The sequence below is a fragment of the Falco punctatus genome, assembly GCF_963210335.1.
Source record: "Falco punctatus genome assembly, chromosome: 10".
Lineage (NCBI taxonomy): Eukaryota > Metazoa > Chordata > Aves > Falconiformes > Falconidae > Falco > Falco punctatus.
Genome location: NC_137590.1, coordinates 18,047,170 through 18,065,569, shown reverse-complemented (window position 1 = coordinate 18,065,569; position 18,400 = coordinate 18,047,170). Strand labels below are relative to the sequence as shown.

The following is an 18,400-nucleotide window of genomic DNA, read 5'->3' as shown; positions in this document are numbered from 1 at the left end:
AAATTATTTTCCTTGTTCTTTTTCTCTGGGATGAATAATGAAGAATACATACAGTGGGATCCAACTGTGTCTTTGCAGCTAGCAAGCATAAGCTACGTTTATTTATTACATAAATACATGTGCTATATTGACTACTAAGTCTCATGAGATGGTAAGTTGTCTGCTTTTTCATGTATAGTTGATATAATATAAAATATACATATATTATATATAATATATAATATAGCACGTAAATACCTGTGCTATGTTGACTACTAAATCTCATGAGACAGTAAGTTTTCTGCTGTTTTCATTTATAGCTGAATGCCCTGTCCTTAAATTCTGCACAGCCACCACGTCTGCTGTCTATTCAGGAGATGTGCACAAAAGGCCACTGCTGTTGCCATTGCCTGCAGCTGAGTTTCAGGATTCAAAAGTCACAGAAAAATATTAACTAGGGGATTAAATTGGCATTGCACTCGTCACTTGGGAACTGAGATGTTCAGGTTTTTAGTGACAGAATTTCAGCTCTTGTTACCCACGCTTGCCCTATGTGTAGGTGAAGATGGTCTGACTGCCTGTGGTTGCTGTTGTCTGATGTGACTAATTAAGATCCCATCACTGCCTGAAGTTTGCTAGATGTTCACCGTGTTGGCCAGAACTGATGTGGCTGGGGTCTGTAACAGGCTGATACCTCTGGGAGGGTGGAGAAATCTGGCACAGACATTCAGCTGTCCTCAGTAAAAGGAGAATAAAAGAAAACTTTCTGCCCTGTCAAGAAAGCCCAGCCGTCTGAGCAGCTCTAGCCTTCCTGGTGTTGAGAGTCCCGACCGAAGCTTTGGTGGAAGGTGGTCTCTGGAATGAAACGGCTCGTGCTGTCCCTGCGGAAATGTGCTCACAGGTAACCCCCAGGGCGGGGAGGGGGTTGGCTTTTAAGCCCCACTTTGTAAACACATACGTATCATGGTATCATTTAGGTACGAATGAGACTATGGGACGATGGAACAATTTGTTTTATTGCTTTTGGCTACACTAAAAGTCAAAATGTTGTGTTTTTCCTGCTCTGTTGCTTCTTGTCCTTTGTGGAAAGGAGTTTTGCAGTGCCGGTGTCAGTGTGCTGCTGTCTGTATCTCTTTATATGTTAATGCTGTGTAATTCAATCTAATAGAACCATGTTATTTTTTTCTCCTTTCAAAGTCTGCTTAGATCTTTGATCAACTAAAATTGCATCTGAAGCCCCCTCTGTTCATGTAATGCTCAGCGTGAAAACACAATTTTTTTAATAGCCTGCAGTACTTCTCTTAGCTAGCTGGAAGGTTTAACTTTGGGACAGCAAAGGTGAAGAAACTAGGAGATATTTGTCCTTCTCTAAGCTCTTACCCAGCTTAGGCTCTGAACTCGGGGGGGAGTGTGTGTGTGTGTGTGTGTGAACTGGGGATTTGGTTTTGTTTCTTTTAAACACAAGAACGTTTTTTGAAAGATCTTTCTCAAGTCGATTTGGGACATCCTTGTACAAGCTGCACATGCAAGTATTTCCATGGAGGGTTTCAGTTGCTTAGGACACGATGCTATGAAATGCTAATTGAATAAGCTTATTGTCAACATTGCTTTAACCTCGAGGAGGCATAATTAATATTCCTTTAGTAAACATTTTTCCTGCTGTCTCCTTGAAATGCTTCTCTCAATGTTTCCCAAAAAGTTCCTCTCAAGGCAGTGGAATGTGATTAGAAATCATATTCACCTTTAAATTCTGAAGCGGTTTTGTGCATGGCACAATTGTCTGGCTCACGCTTCTCCTGTCAAGGTTTGCTGTGTTCAAACCCGTGTCTAGAGGTGAAGAGGAAATTAGAACTGAATTGAAACGTACAGAAATACGTGTGTTACTCCAAACCACTAATGCCCTTATTAGAGCACAATGGAGAGCGGTTTGATTAATTGAAACGACGCAGATAGAGGCTGCAGTGTTTTGTTTCCATGTTCCCGTTGCGAGTTGCGTTGGAGTTTCCAGAAGAGTTGGCTGTGCCCTTAGCTACACAACTGGCAAGGAGTGAGGCGAGGCTGGCAGCGGGAGGGACACAAGTTGGTGTCACGTTGAGAAATATTCCCATGTTTTCTTTAGAGGAGAACAGCCACATCTTGTAAGGCCATGCATCTCGCTCTGCGGGCAGATAGCTGTCTGGCTGCGTGTCACTGTGTGTGGTCAGCGAACTTTTCCCAACTACCCAGCTTTAGAGGCAAATGCTAAATTTTTCCAGATGTGGCTGTGGTGGTGTGAGTATAAAGTGCTGCTTGGCGGCTCCAGTTCTCCCTTTTTGTTAGTTCTGCAAGTACACAAACCCACTGTCTGACAACAGTGCTTCCCCGGGATGTGGTTTTAATTACGGGGAGGAGCCTTTTGGGTCTGTATGGTTTATGTTATCCTGGTTCAATGCGCCCTGTGCCTCGGTTTCCCCTCAGAGCTGCAGTTCAGCATCAGCTTTACAAGGCGACCTCGTACAGCCTGTGTTCCTCCAGCCACAGAGGAGAAAAATAACCAAAGGCAGAAGCACCCAAAGTTGGTTATTTTGGTTATTTTTTTCCTCTGTGGCTGGAGGAACACAGGCTGTACGAGGTCGCCCAAAGTCGGAGGTAATGCTTAGTTGTTTTCACTGCACAACATGAGTTAAACTACACAGATTTGTACTTGAGTTTATCGCTGTGCTGCTGCCCTTGGCCAGTGGCGTGTGTTAACTAACGCCTTGGCTGTGGCGGCTTTCCTCGCAAGATCAATGTGTGTGCGCTATTGACATGCAGCTTTTGACATGGCACAGACCTTGCTGCTGATGGTGAAAATTGAAAGCGGCAACTGTCGACTCCTGCTGTGACTACAACGACGGTGTATGATCTATCGCTTCCCTTTTGGATCGTTTCAGTCTCTATTTTCAGGAGAAACTTCATAATATAAATTGGTTTCTCTGTGCCATGGAGTTACATTGTTCGTCACTGTCTCACTCAAGTGGTCTGCAGCCTCTTCCAGGAAAGATCTGCATAATCCCGCCATGATCTGGGGGCTTTAAACAAACTTTGGAGCACTCAGGATTTGTTTGTCCCATCATTAAATGCAAGGCACAAAGGAGGTTTTAATAACTGTAACCTTGAGGCTACAAATAAGTGAAGAAGTAAAATGGGGGGAGCGCTACAGCCTAAACTCACATCCAGGATATTCAGAACGTCTTAGTGGAAGCTAACAGCAAAGCCAAAGATTTCATCACCAGTCTGAAAACAAAGGGTATGTTTTTATTCTTCCTGTGCAGCAAAAGACAGCAAGTTGGTGTTTAACTTGGTTAAACTAGTTCTATTCTACTGCTGCTTGAATTTGTCCTGAGGAGTTTTAGTTTCCTTTAGCAGGAGCTTGTTTGTAAGATAACTAGACTGTACTTGGTTTTTTATACAAAATAGGGACAAGATATGATCCTTTAATCAGTGGTGGTCCATCACATATTTTAAAACCATCTACATCTGCTGGGAAAGAAGAAAGTACAATTGTGTGGAGTTCACCACCACCCCCAGGGAGAGGTTTTGCTAGGGTAAAAACTGGGATGAAAGTGAGTCCTTGAGCCTGGCTGCTCAGGGCTAATGAGCTCCATCCCTTCTCTAGCTTAAGACCGTCACCTCCATCTCATAGCTGTGTTGTGCCTCAGACAGAAAAGTGAAATAAATAATAATTGATTAAACCAATCTTGGGACGGAAAGCACAATGGAAGTCAACTTTATGTATGCTTTGCTCTGTGACTTGCGTAAGTAACCAGTTAAGGCATTTGAGGTATGAAATAGAGGGGAAAAGCAGAGCGGGGAGGGGGCAAGTGAGAGGGTGCAGAAGGTGGTCACGGGCAACTTGCTTGGCTGGAAGGGGAGGCTGAGGCTGCCTGTGTGAGCCCTCGCTCGCCCTGGGGGCGGTGGGGCCAAGGCTTCGAGCGCAGGGGCTTTCAAGTGGATGCAGTGAGCGAGGCCGGGAGGAGAGCAGTTTGCATTTACAGCTGCAATAAACCCGAGCACAATGCCGCTGCCAGGAGTGCACGTGTGTGGATTTATCGGAGCTTGGCTGAAAGCATTATGGATGCTGTAGGTGCTGAAGGGCGCTGTAGGTCCAGGGAGGCTGTGTGTTCGGCAAGGCTAACGAGCAAACGAAGCTGCCCCTAGAACAAAGCTGGTTTGGGGCATTTTTATTCTGCTTCTGACCCTGCTTCCAGGCTTCCCACATCTCCTCCAGCCTCGTGTGCTCTCCTGATCCATCGGTGGGCAGGAACGGGTTAAAGGCGCCTTTCCCAAGGTGGGAGCTGGCTGGGATTGAGGAGGAAGGCAGTCACGAAAGGAAAACTATGCTGGCTTGAGAGGGTCTGGCTTCTCACGCATTGCCGTGTAACCCTGTCATCTATCTTGTCACGGGCCAGCCCTCCTGTCAGCATTAATCCACGGTGACGGTGGATTAATCTCTTCTCCCTCCCGGGGCCGAGGGGAGCTGGTCCCCGGCCAAGCAGGGCCTGACGGAAAGCGGGTGATTATTTCCCCGTTACACATGCCAGAGGGGACTTTCTCATTTCAGCCCCCTTCTTCTCGCTGGCAGGACACTCTTCCTCTCTCCACCAGCACGCAAACACCCCTTGAATAGCTTTTAATTACAGGAAAAGAAAGGCTGTCAGCCCATGCGTGGCATCCCTGGGTGCACTGCCAGCATCTTCTTTGAGCAGGACTTTCAGGGCCAGTTTATTAAGTGATAGAAAAGCAAATGGATTCCCTTGGAAGCTGAGGGCTGCTGGAGGAGAGGGCTGTGGCGCCCAGCCTTGCAGGAGACACGCAGCCCATTGCAGGACTTCCAGCACCATTGCCGGAGCCTGAACCCAGCTGGTGTGTAAAAGCCTGGATCCAAGGGATGAGCTATCTCCAGCAATTCCCGAGACCTGGTTTTCCTCCCAGACAAAGCCTTGTTTCCACCACAACACAAAAAAACTTAATGAATTCCTGCTAGAGATGAGGGTGAGACTCGAGACGGAGGCTGTAGCTCCCAGGTGTTGCTGGTTGTGCTGCTGCTGGTACCTCTGCCAGCAGGTGAGAGCTGAGAGGTTTCTGCCTTCTCCTGCCGGGCATGAGCACCCAGATCCAGCGCGTCCCGGTACCGTGTCACTCTTGCACCATGACAGTTCCAGCTGCACAGACTGGGGTGTTCTGGCTCCCCCTGTGCTGAGCTCGGGCAGGTTTGCAGCTTTATCCACCAGAATTCAGCGTTTGTGTTACTAATGCTGGGAGAACATCCTTAGAATGAGTGGGATGGAGGGCAATGGTGGATCCCTGACCTCAGCTTGCTGGTCTGTGAGATGTCTTTGGCTTTTGCCTCCCCCCAGCCCATCCTGGGTTGTTTGTGAGGCTAAGTGCATGGCAGCAGAAACCCACAGGAACGATTCCTGGACTCGGAAACATCCCATTGCTCCAGTTCTTGAGCAGGGCAGATCCCACATGAGCTTCCCTCTGGCAGGAGCTTTACCAGCACCTCTGAAATCCCAGTCTCCCCATCTTCCAACCAGCTGTGCTGCTGGTGAGTTGCTCTTTGAAAAATGCAACATTCTGCACCCCAGTTTTCCGGGAAGCGTCTATAATGGGCTAACCCCACGGATTTAGAGTCCCAGGTGGCTCTGAATGCAGCACAGGCACAGTCATAGCATCCAGCTGGGCTACAGGCTCACTTACTGCTCCTTACATTGACTCTGGATAGATTTGAAGAGAGTAACGAGCTCCACCATGTAATTATCTGCTGTGTGATTAACTGCTTTCCTTTGCTTAGCTCGTACCTGCCACTTAATGCCTTCAGGAGCTCATCTTCTGTGTGCGACCATCACAGGCTCTTCCCTCACTTGCTCTCAGCAACTCGAAGCCCACTGCTCTCACCAACAGCAGCTGACCAAGCCTCCCAAGGACTGAACACATCGCACCTTCCAGAAAGCCGCAAAGGTCCCCAAAAGACACCTCCAAGGAGCCCTGAGCGAGCCTGTAGGTCCCCAGCACAACCCTCTGCCAGATTTGAGACAGCACTTGGGCTTCACGCACCAGCAGCTGGCACCAAGCAAGAGCTGCGGAAACAAACCTCAGAAGCAGAAGGAAGAACCGAACTAAAACCACCCTCAATGCGGGCAAAGCACTCGCGGGGTGATGGGGCAAGGGCAAAGGCATCGCAGGGGAGGCTCAGGAAAGAAGGCTGGGGCTTAAAACGAAGTGGGGATGCTGCCCTGGGTTCCTCTGTGATGCTTGTCGGCCGTGTCCACAATTCTGCATTATGTATATCCACTTTGGGTGACATTTTGGCTGCCTCAGGAACAGCGAAAGGGCCTCCCATTGCCTTCGGCATGGAAGAAACATCCCACATTGCTTTTTTAATGGATGTGTCAGGCCAAAGTGGCTTGAGTCCAGTGGGAGGATACCGGACGGCTTGCTTCCCTTGCTGCGCTGACTTTGCATGAACCCAGGCTGCCTGGAAATAGCGTGTTGGCTTCTTAACATCCAAGTGCTCCTTCTGGTAAACCTCAGCCAGCAGCAGCCTTCTGGAGGGATGCGCTGCCTCGGCATCAGCTTCCCTCCCTGCGCTGCCTTTCCCACCGGAGCAGGGAGACCAAGTTCATAGCACAGACAGGCTGTGTTTAACAGGACATTAGTTTAAGCCGGCTATCAGGACCTCATCTTGAAGCAGGATCATTAATCTATGCGTTTAAATGTTGCAAAAGCCCAATTTCAAAGGGAGCTAAAGCTCAGCTTGGGCTGAACATCAGGGTACAACAACCGTGGAGGGGCAGGTCCTCGCTGCAACTGTCCCTGCCCTGCAAACGCCCCTGTGCCTTGCACAAGCTCCAGAAAATCCTTTGGGCTGACCTGAGCTGTTGGTGCTCTGGGCTCCTTAAACGTTGGCTGCGGTTTGTGTTGCTGCTGGAGCAGAAAATCCATGCGGGATGGGACTGGAGGATTTGGGGGATATTATCTACCCAGTTACGCAGTTCAGTTGGGATCCTGGCTGGGTGACAGAGCTGGATGCAGTGGGGGAGACAGGAGGGAAAAGAAAACAACCAACAAACCAAAAATCAACACGAGACTGCAGGCGCTGCAAGAACAGGGCTTGGTCACCCCTTCTGCCACCGCAGCTCCTCTGGGGCTGTTGGCAAAGCCTGTGGAGGCCAACCACCTCCAGGAGGACGGGCACACACGTTTTGCTGGCGTGTCTTAGGGCTAACCTCATGCCTCAGCAGTGTACAGCCATCTCCCCACCTTGGGGGTGTCAAATTTAAATCCTCGTGGGCTTAGCAGCTGGTGTGAGCGCAGGGGATGTGAGCTCCCCTCAACCCCCCTGTTAAACATCTCAGAGTGATGCTGAGCACATTTTCCTCTTTACAACCTACTCGACAGCCCCAGAGCCACCAACCTGTGTCCCCTCTGGGCAAATCTTTTTTCAGCTGAATTACCCAGAGGGAAGTGATGGCCAGAGCTGCATCCCGGCCGGCTTCCCAGGAGAGCCCAAGCGAGGGCTCTCTTCTCCCTCCGGTGTCTTCTCCAGGTCACCCTCAAAGGCACGCGGGGGACAGGCCACTCACTCAAACCCAAATATTAACAGATTTGGTTACTCAAAGTAAATTATTTCCCAACACCTCAGGGGTGAGTTTGAGCATCCCTTTGCTCAAGGCGTTGCTCCCAGTTCCACCGGCTGCTTTCCCAGCTCCCTTGTGGGTAGGTTTAATTATTTCTTAAGTCATTACTTTCATCAAGATTTACAATAAGGAGAACATTTCTACCGTTGTTGGGTCAGTAAATCTAATCTAAAGTCCAATTAATTGCAGAGATTTATGCTGGGGAAGCAGAATGCGAACAGAGCCTAAGGCTTGAATTCTGGGCGGTGAATGATGGGGGGATAAAAACCCCAAACTTCTGTGCGCTGTTTTACAGCCAGGCTGAGAAAGCCCTTTAGTGAGACGACTGGCAGCAAGCAATGCACCATGTATTTTGAAATAAATTTGAAAACCACTAAAGTAAGCACGGGCAGGGAGGCAAGGCATGTGCTCCCCAGCTGCCTCAGTCCTTAGTGGGGAAGACCGCAGAAAGAGAACGCCCGAGCATTGGTATGGCCCAGGGAAGGCAAAAATTAGACCAGCAAGAGTTCGAGGAGAGGAGAGACCCTCAAAAAAGTGGTTACAGCAAATTCTTCTGGTTTTGGTTTCCCCCCACCCCACCCAGGAAAAAATGACTCCAGTTAAAGGGTGCTTGAGGAAGCAGCTGGATGTGCCCCAGGACCCCCAGAAGCCAGCCAGGGATGCTCTGCAATCCCAGACCCTGTGAAGACACCGAGGAGAAGTTCCGCCTGCCAGATCAGGTGTATTTTTCCTATTATTTCATGTTGTGCTCAGACACCGGCTGGCTTTTTATAATATAATATAATGTAATATAACGTAATATATTATACACAGGATGAAAAATCCCCTCTGGAGCAGTTTAAAATCAAACCAGAGAGGAAATGAGATGTTACAACACATTCATTTTTCTAAATGTGTTTTTAATTTAAGGAAACTCTCTCCTCCCATCTGACGTTGTATTTTTTTAAGCATTTAGTTCGTGTGTGTTCACAGGTCAGGGTTTGTAGGTAGCCATCAGCCCAAGGGACTCGGTTCAGTTTGGTGTTTGGTGTTTATTTTTTTTTCTTCTCTGATTGGTTTCCTAACTGTCTCCCATATTCATTTTTCTATTTGTCTTGTCCTTGATCCAAAGCTTACTGCCAGCAGTGGGAATCTGCAAAGTCTGACCTCAGCCAGGGTTGACTCTGGCTTTTCATACATCAGGCAGTGCCTGTTTTCTGTGTTTATGAAAAATATGTTTCTGAAATAATGTTTATGAAAATACCAGTGCATTGCATCCATCTGCCGGCAGGGAGGACAACCGAGAAGGAGAAAGGGACCGGGTTTTGCTGCTGCCAGAGCAACAGCACCAGGTCCCCTTCAGCATCCCCTTTTCTTGGGGACAACACCAAAAAGACACAATGACACAACCAGGTTATTAAATTAACAGGAAAACTGTACCGGTGTGTCTGACGCTGCGGCTGGGGGTGGGGGTCATCTCAGCAGCACTGGGCACTTTGGGGGTGGACTCCGGTCCAGGTCAAGCAGCTACATCCCATCTATAGACTCTGGATGTCAAAACATGTAAAAGTGGATTAGTATCTCATTGGCGACGCCGAAAGGGAGAACATCGTTCTTCTTCCTCCTTAAGGAGACCCTCAATTAGCAAACGTAAGGGGGGGAAAAGCAATATAATGTGTAAGTGGCCAATATAGCTGAAGAGCACCTTAAAGCGGAGATGCTGAGCCAGCAGAGGTGGGAAGAGCCCCGAGGGGAGCACAGCACCCCCAGACCCGTGGAGACACCCCTGCCATCCCTGGGCAAGGAAACGTTTGGAGCAGTTGCTCCACAACCCCAGGTCCCGCCAGTGGCAGGGGCTGCCTGGGTGTACGGGGTTTTCCTGCGACCCTGAGCTCCGGGAGAGGCTGCGAGGGCTGGTGCTTGGCCAGGGCTGGAGCCAGGGCTGGGGTTTGTACCTGGTTTCTTCTGGCTGCCTTCAGGCAGGGAAGGAGCTGAAATATTTGGGAGCTGGGTGATGCTGGGGCATGAGAAGCAGCATAATTTCTGACCAAACCCTTTCGCAGGAACTTTTCTAAGGAAATTTAAGAGTAGGAAAAAAAACCCAAACCCAAACCCCAAAATACCAACCCTTGGAGAAAAACCGCAGGATGTCCTAAGAAGATGGAGCAACGTCCCAGCAATTTCAGGTTTCAGCCCAAGCTCCTGGCCAGCTCTGTGCTCTGTGGCTCACGCAACCATCAGCTGCAATTAAGAGCAATAACACTGCGAGTTTTTTATGAATCAAACCACCCAACGACCCAGACACTAGAAGAACATGTTCAAACCCCAGCGCTACAGCCCTGGTGCCCCTGCCCAGGAGATGGGGCTGAGCCCAGCCCACCCCATCCCCCAGCAGAACCTCAGGCACGGCCCGGACCCAGAGCGAGACTCGCCAGCTGAGCAAATGGACTTCCAGCCTTATCTATCTATCTATCTATCGAATCTATCTATCTATCTATCTATCTATCTATATCTATCTATCCTTCTATCTATCTACCTATCTACCTATCTATCTATCTAATCTATTTTATCTATCTATCGAATCTATCTATCTATATCTATCTATCCTTCTATCTATCTACCTATCTACCTATCTATCTATCTAATCTATTTTATCTATCTATCGAATCTATCTATCTATCTACCTATCTATCTATTTATCTATCTATCAAATCTATCTAATCTATCTTATCTATCTTATCTATCTATCGAATCTATCTATCTATATCTATCTACCTATCTATCTATTTATCTATCTAATCTATCTTATCAATCTATCTTATCTATCTATCTTATCTATCTCATCTATCTATTGAATCTATCTATCTATCTATATCTATCCATCTATCTATCTATCTATCCATCTATCTATCTATCTATATCTATCCATCTATCTATCTATCTATCCATCTATCTATCTATCTATATCTATCCATCTATCTATCTATCTATCTATCCATCTATCTATCTATATCTATCCATCTATCTATCTATCTATCTATCCACCTATCTATCTATCCATCTATCTATCTATCTATCTACCTATCTATCTATCTTTCTATCTAATCTATCTTATCTATCAAATCTATCTATCTATATCTATCTATCTATATCTATCTATCTATCCATCTATCCATCCATCTATCTATCTACCTATCTATCTAATCTATCTAATCTATCTATCTAATCTATCTAATCTCTCTAATCTATCTATATATCTATCTAATTTAAATTTTTTTTGGCCTCACGCACAGCAGGATGCTCAAAGCCAGCATGTTCAACCACCATCCTGGGGCTTCAGCCCTTCAGCATATGCCCAATCCCAGCTTTTGTTCCCTGCAAATAAGATTTGCAAGCAGCAGAAGCCCAGATTTCATCGCCTCAAACCTCACTGCAGCACTGCCCAGGGGCTCCCATGGCTGCATGTTGCCCTGAGGCTTTTGGCAACATCAGTGAGGAGTCCTGCCAAAAAAAGTTTGAGGTTTTAATGCTTTTACTTACATTTTTTATTTTCTTAAAAAGAACTCCCTGGCTATGCTGGAATAAAAAGTTTGAATATATTTGGAGTGGTATGGGACTCTAGGTTACTTGGCCTGAATTGTCACTTGGATCCCTTCGGAAACAAATTCATCATCTTTCGTGTCCATTGATGATTTTAACCTAAAAAAACCCAAACAAAACAGAACAAAACAAATTATTTTTAAGATATTTTAACTTTATTTTCTATTTTGTTTTACTTAAAGATTCTTGGAGGTCATTATTGTTACTGTTGTTATTGTTGTTATAATCATTATTATAATCATTATTATTATTATTATTACTATCATCTGCATTCTCATATTAATAATTAAAGAAATTATTATCCTTATTGTCCCGTTTATCACCTCACGGGCTATTCCAAGTGGAAAACATTGTGATTCCATGTCCATCCTTTTTTCAGTCCCTGTTTTGCTCCTCAGGCTCAGCTTGGCGCCACGCATCTCATTCCCCTTGCAGTCCCTGCGCCCACTCAGGGGCCGGATTTGCTGAAGGTGGAGGAACCCCCCTGACTCTGGGATCTTCTTTTTTATTATTTCATTTCAGAGCAAGACTTTTTAAGGCCTGATTGCAGGGGGCTGGGGCTGCCTTGCCCTCCTGTCCTAGCTCCCTTGCTCCCAGTTCTGCCAGCCCCAAATCCAGCGCTGGAAAGCGAAACATTCCCCAGCAAACAGTGTGACAGGCTGGTCCCCCCCCCGGAACAGCAGCACTCAGCAGGATCTCTGCCTTCCCACGTCAACATTCTCCCAGCATGCTCAGATTTTTTATATCTATGTATAAAAAATGTGTTTGTGTATTTATATCTTTATATATTTACATTTCTGTGTTTATATATTTATATTTATTTTCGGGTATATATGTTTTTTTGTCTGTATATATAAATAATTGTGTGGGTGAACAGAGCTGCGATGCTCAGAGCAGCCCCGCGGGCTCCCCTTGCTGCCCAGCAGGGTGATGGAGCCGCAGTTTCAAACCGATCTGCAGTGCTGGGCCAGAGACCAAAATAAAATAAAATATATATATTGTATAGAGTTACACCATAACCATTTTCAGACTAACCGTTGCTCATCTGCACAACGATTTATCTATATATTAAAAATCCATTTTATATACATATTTTTATATATGTGTAACATATAAAAATATACATAAATACATAAATATATAACAAAACCAAAATTTTTTCAAATAAAACAGGAGGCACCAAGTTGGACAAGCCCCACAAGAGCCCCCAGACCCCTTTCCCCCCAGGACAGCATTCTGATTTAACCCTGAGCTGCCCGGTATGTCCCATCCCTTTGCCGGCGCTGGGGGAAGGAGGGCAGGGCAGTGAGCGGGAGCTGCTCGCCACCCCCAGACCCCAAACCGGGAAAAGAAACCTCCTCTGCGGAAGACTTTTCTTTTTCCTTTTTTCCTTTTTAAATAGTTTACTTAATTAATTGTTAATAGCTTGCTTAATTACGAATAGCTTCATTAAGCATCAATAGCTTAATTTCAATAGCTTAGTTATATATTTTGGATGTTGTAAAGATTAGACGCTGACCAAAACCCAAAGGTTTCAACCTCGATTGATTTATCTGACACTTCAAACTGTTTGAATCCAGCCTGGGAATCCTGCTGGGAAAAGCTTTCCTGTCCCGGAGCCTCCCGGAGCTGGGAGGTCCCCCCTCCTCCTCTGCCCACCCGAAACCAGAGGAACCCGAGCCAGAACCGCCATGGTCCCGTCAAGGAGCAATTCCCCATTTTCCCACAGTGTGGGATTTTTTTTTTCCCTCTTAATTTTCTTTTCTGCAAACCCAGTGATACTACATCCCCCCGGGCTGGGACGCAGGTCAAGACCCCTGCAGCGAGGAGGGGGCTGGAAGAGCAGACCCCATTCCAGCCCCGGCTGCGGAGGCTGAGCCCCCTCACATCGTCTTGAACCCCCAGAGACACGAACCCCCAAGTGCCGCCGCTGGCAGCATCCCACCATCTTCCTGCATCCTCACCTGGTACCCGGTACCCAGCCATGCCACTCCCTCTGGACCCAACACACGTCCTGTGGCTGAAAACCGCCATCCACGTGCCCCGGCCAAGCACCAGTTGGACCATGGGACCAATTTTTCTTTCCCCTCAGGAGCTTTTAGGAAAATAAAGCAAAAAAAATTTAAAACTTAAAAAAACCAAAACAAACCTGCTGAATTGCCCTGAAAAAAGGCTGGCTGGGGAGAGACGGCATGGGCTGCTGCGACTGTCAGGGTAGTGGAGCTGGTCTGAAAATGGCTATAGCACAGCTTTATATAACTATTACTATTATTATTGTGGTTGTTGTGATTATGATGATGAAGATGATATCATTATTCTATTTATTATTGTTATATTTATTACTGTATTCATTATATTTTTTTTTTATCATAATCATCATCATCATCACTGCTATTGTCCATCTCTAGGCCAGCAGCACAGATCACTCTGGAACCCGCAGCTCCAGGTCCCCACCCGGCGGCCGGGGTGGCCATCAGGGCCACCTCGGCCCCCCTGAGCGTGGCGGTGCTGCTCACCCCACAAGCCACTTCAGGACGCTGTTGGCTGGGGCTGATGCCAAAGGGCTGGAGGGGAGCAACAAACAACCCCGTGACACTGGGGTTTGGGTGACCAGTGTGGGAAGTGGCCGAGAAAACCTCCCATTACACCCTTACTGGTGAAGAACTAATATTCTGTCGCCCAAGCAAACAGGATTCACTCCTTTGCTGTAACCAACATATCCTTAAAGTTTAAGGGTTATATAAAAAACATGTCCAACCTCTGCTGTGCCTCGACCTTCCCCCCTGCATCCAGCCAGAGCTGCTAAGCAACGTCCCCAAAGCCACCACATGAGCACCAGGCAGATCACACCAGTTCCTAACCTCAGTGTTTTAAATTAAAGGAAATGCTGACGGGAATTACAGGCTAACCTCATGCAACGTCACATGCTGGAAAACAAAGTTCTGTGTTATAGGAGCCTAAAACTTGCAGCTTTTCTAACCAAACGTTATTGCTTTGCACGCCTGGAACTATGAGGAAATAAAAGTTTTTTTCCCTGGGAAAGTGTTTCCCTTGTGGTCGGTGCTGGCCTCCCTCAGTCCAGCAGAAACCTTCGCTGATGTGAAGTTTAATTCCTGAAAAATGAGACTTGATCACAGGTGTGATGGCTACAACATTGCGACATGTAAAACCACATGGGCGCTCTGCAGCTGAGCTGTAAATCCGGAGGCTGCGTGAAAGCTGCTGGAGGGAGGGAGGGGGCACGTTCCTCTCCTCGCTCCATCACCAGCACCGGCGCTTGGGATGCGCTGTACCGTGCCCTCTGGCTGCTGGTACAGCTGTTTGGGATGCTCTGCCGGACACCTCACTCCTCCACTGATGCACTTCAGCTTGCATGCACCTGGGACCTGATTGGGTGGATCTCCCTTGGGATCCACCGGGAAAATGTCTATTCCCCAGCAGAAATGTCACTTTTCACAGGAGAACGCAACAATGACAAAATCCCTCTTGGCACAACAAACGTGCCACTGCACAATCCGAATGCCACAGTAAATTCCTAAAAGGTCCCATTACGAGGACCCAGGCATCGCCAGGCGGCTGCGCTTGAGCTGGTTAAGCTGGGGAGCAACAACTACACCCCCCCCCCCCCGCAGACCCCCACGGGGATGCAGTGGCCATTTCACCAAACCACATATGCTCTGCTCCCTCTTTTTTTTCCTGTGCCCACCAATACCAACATCCCCCTATTTTTTTACCCCCAGAAGTCTAGTTTTCCTTTCGGGAGCATCACCAGCACCCAGCTCCGCTCCATCCTCCGTGCCCCACGCGGGTACAGCCCAAGGCTGTGCCGGGGACTGCTGCTCTCCAGCCGAAGCCCCAGCAGCTTCGGGAGGTGGGAGGCAGGGGGGAGGTGGGAGGCAGGAGGCAGGCGCTCGGCAGGGCGACGCATCCCCGGCGTGGCAGCATCGCGCTCATTCCCTGTTTGGCTCAGCGGGACCCTCTTCTTCAACATCCCGGGGGATGTTGCTGAGCAGCGCAGGTGAAAGGGGATGCACGAGAAAAGACGCCACTTCTCCTGATAAAAACAACCCTCTTCATCGCTTCTCGGGCACCCTGTCAGGCTGCCTGAGAGCAGGGGGCAGGTGTCACCGCTTCCCAGGTCGGTGCCAGCAGAAAAGCAGAGAGACTCTGACCTCCCGGTAACGCAGCGAACCCCCATCCCGCCGCAGCCGGTACCCGCAGCCTCACCTCCGACATCCAGGTGATGCTCAGGACGAGGCGCGGTTCAGGACCGAGGGCCGGTCAGGATCAGTCGACACCCAGCTCCACATTCGCAGAAAGCCGCCCGAAGCCCAAATTCCAGCGCAAAGCCGCAGCGTGGGGCCAGGCTCTGCGAAGCCGCCGGTGCGAGGGGCCCTCTGCAGCCCGGCGTGGGGACGGGAAAGAGCCCGGGGGGCAGACGGGCACGGTGCCCGCTCCGTGTGGCGCCGGGGGTGGCAGGTCTGTCATTTTTGGGGAGAGGGAGAATAGTCATCATACAAATTCCCACCTCCCGGTACACGTTGGCTGCCGGTTGCCTCTCCGCATTCCCACGGCGGAGCTCCCAGCCCAGCGCCCCCCAGCTTCCCACCCACCCCCCTCCCTGCCCCGGCCCAGCACCCCCCAGCTTCCCCCCCTTCTCGCCCCGCTCCTCTCCCTGCCCCATCCCCGCCGCTGCCTGCGCCCCGTCGGGCCGCCCCCCCCGCTCCCCCCGCGCATTCTGCCCGGCCCCCCCGGGGCGGGGGGCGGTGGGGGCCGCGGAGGGGCGGGGGGCGGCGCTATAAAGCGGCTGCGAGCGGCGGCCCCGCAGCCATGAGCGCGGCCGGGAGCCCCGACGGGGCGGCCGCGGGGCCGGCGCTGCTGCTGGCACTCGGTGCCCTCCTGCTGCTGGCCGGGGCGCGCCGGCGCGGCGGCACCAGGCGGGGGCTGTCGGGCGGCAGGAGCCCCCCGGGACCCTTCCCCTGGCCGCTGGTGGGCAACGTGCTGCAGCTGGGCCGCCTGCCCCACCTGGCCTTCGGGCGCATGGCGCGGCGCTACGGGGCCGTCTTCCAGCTGCGGCTGGGCCGGCGGCGGGTGCTGGTGCTCAACGGCGAGGCGGCCATCCGCCGGGCGCTGGTGGGCCTGGGCACCCGCTTTGCCGGCCGCCCCGACTTCCCGTCCTTCGAACTGGTGTCCGGGGGGCGCAGCGTGGCTTTCGGGTCCTGCTCGCCCCGCTGGAGGGCTCGCCGGCGCCTGGCCCACGCCGCCCTGCGCGCCCGCTCGACGGCGGCCGAGGTGGAGCGGCACGTGGCGGCCGAGGCCGGGGACCTCATCCAGCTCTTCCTGCAGCACAGCCGGGGCGGCGCCTACTTCGAGCCCTCCCCGCTCTTGGTGGTGGCCAACGCCAACGTCCTCTGCGCCCTCTGCTTCGGCCGCCGCTACGGCCACACCAACAGTGAGTTCAGGGCTCTGCTGGGCCGTAACGACCGCTTTGGGCAGACGGTGGGGGCGGGCAGTGTGGTGGACGTGCTGCCTTGGCTCCTGCGCTTCCCCAACCCCGTGCGCCGCGTCTTCCGTGACTTCCAAGCCCTCAACCAGGAGCTGCACAGCTTCGTGCGTGCCAAGGTGGCGCAGCACCGCCAGACCTTTGACCCGCGCACCCTGCGTGATGTGACTGATGTCATGATCGCTGCTGTGGAGCGCGGCGACAGGCCCCCGGAGGGGCTGGGACCCGAGGATGTGGAGGGGGCAATGACCGACATCTTCGGTGCGGGGCAGGACACCACGTCCACAGCGCTCTCGTGGGTCCTCCTGCTGCTGCTGAAGCACCCGCGGCTCCAGCGGGACCTCCAGGCTGAGCTGGACCGGGTCGTGGGACACTCCCGGTTGCCCACAGCTGAGGACCGTGCGCACCTGCCCCTCCTGGAGGCCTTCATCTACGAGACACTGCGCTACAGCAGCTTCGTGCCCATCACCATCCCGCACGCTACCACGGACGACGTGGAGCTTGAGGGCTTCCACATCCCCAAAGGCACCGTGGTCTTCATCAACCAGTGGTCGGTCAACCACGACTGCAGCAAGTGGCCTGACCCACAACGCTTCGACCCCACGCGCTTCTTGGATGTGCAACAGCGCCTGGACCGCGACCGGGCTGGCAGTGTCATGGTCTTCTCAGCTGGACAGCGGCGCTGCATCGGGGACCAGCTCTCCAAGCTCCAGCTTTTCCTCTTCACTGCCATCCTCCTCCACCAGTGCTCCTTCCACGCCAACCCAGCGGAGCATCTCACCATGGACTGCATCCACGGGCTGGCGCTGAAGCCACGGCCCTTCACCGTCACCGTGCGGCAGAGGCTCCCCACACTCATCCAGCCCTGAGCAGGTGCTGGGTCCCGCTGGTGCTGTGCCCCCTCGGTTTGGACCTGGCAGGGCCGGGGTGCAGGGGAAGACCCTGCCTTGCCCGCAGGAGGATCTTGCCACGGTGCATCCCTGCCCCTGGTTGTAGGGTGGAGGGCAGAGAGTCCCCACAGCAATAAATGCCTTTGACATGGGACCCGGCTCCACTCGTTTTCTCCGGGGAAGGGTGGTGGTGGCTGGAAGCATCGTTCACACCTGAACCCCTGTCTTGCATCCCCCTGAGCTCTCCCACCCCAAGACAGGTCAAAGCCCACCTCCCCCCGGGGACTTCCCTGCAAGGACTGGGAGCAGCAAGCAGTGATGTCCTTCAGCTGTTGCAGCAGAAGGGCCGGGGAGGATATTTGGGGTGGGAAATGCACTTCCCAAGATCACAGAAAGCCACGTGGGAGGTAAGGGTGGCTGGAGGGGGGCTTGTTGATGCAGCATAAGTTTCAGGACCAGTTGCTGGAGGGGAACAGGATGGCTCCATCTGTTTGAAGCCATGAACAAGTCTCCCTGCTCCGGTTTGGGTGTGGAAGGAGGTTGGGGAACGTTTTGGTGGGGGGAGGGTTCTCACCCCTCCTTCCCCCTAGACCCCATTGGTGGCTTGTGGGGTGGGGTGGGCCTCCTCCTCCCTGGGGGCCGAGCAATGGAGAGGAAGATATTTCTCCTCTACAAGCCTCTGCTTGAAGCAGAGAGAGGCTTTGGGTACCCAAAAGCAGCCTCTGACAGCGCACATCAACTCTCTGCTGAAAATGGGCACAGACCATCTCCGGAATGAACCTTTTCCT

The 18,400-nt window shown here is 51.1% G+C and overlaps 1 protein-coding gene and 1 long non-coding RNA gene across 2 annotated transcripts; one reads left to right on the top strand and one right to left on the bottom strand.

Annotated features, from left to right (window-relative positions):
- Positions 1-3,235: 3,235 nt before the first annotated feature.
- LOC308070692 lies at positions 3,236-15,440 on the bottom strand. Its single transcript, XR_013930803.1, has 4 exons — positions 13,184-15,440; positions 11,160-11,318; positions 9,747-9,860; positions 3,236-9,166 (listed from the first exon to the last, which is right to left on the bottom strand). It is a non-coding gene; the product is annotated as an uncharacterized lncRNA (long non-coding RNA).
- A 7-nt stretch (positions 15,441-15,447) lies between these two features.
- On the top strand, positions 15,448-17,764 carry LOC308070674 (cytochrome P450 1B1-like). Its single transcript, XM_080405033.1, has one exon. It carries the CDS (start codon positions 16,050-16,052, stop codon positions 17,589-17,591), a length of 1,542 nt encoding a protein of 513 aa, XP_080261159.1. The 5' UTR covers positions 15,448-16,049; the 3' UTR covers positions 17,592-17,764.
- Positions 17,765-18,400: the final 636 nt, after the last annotated feature.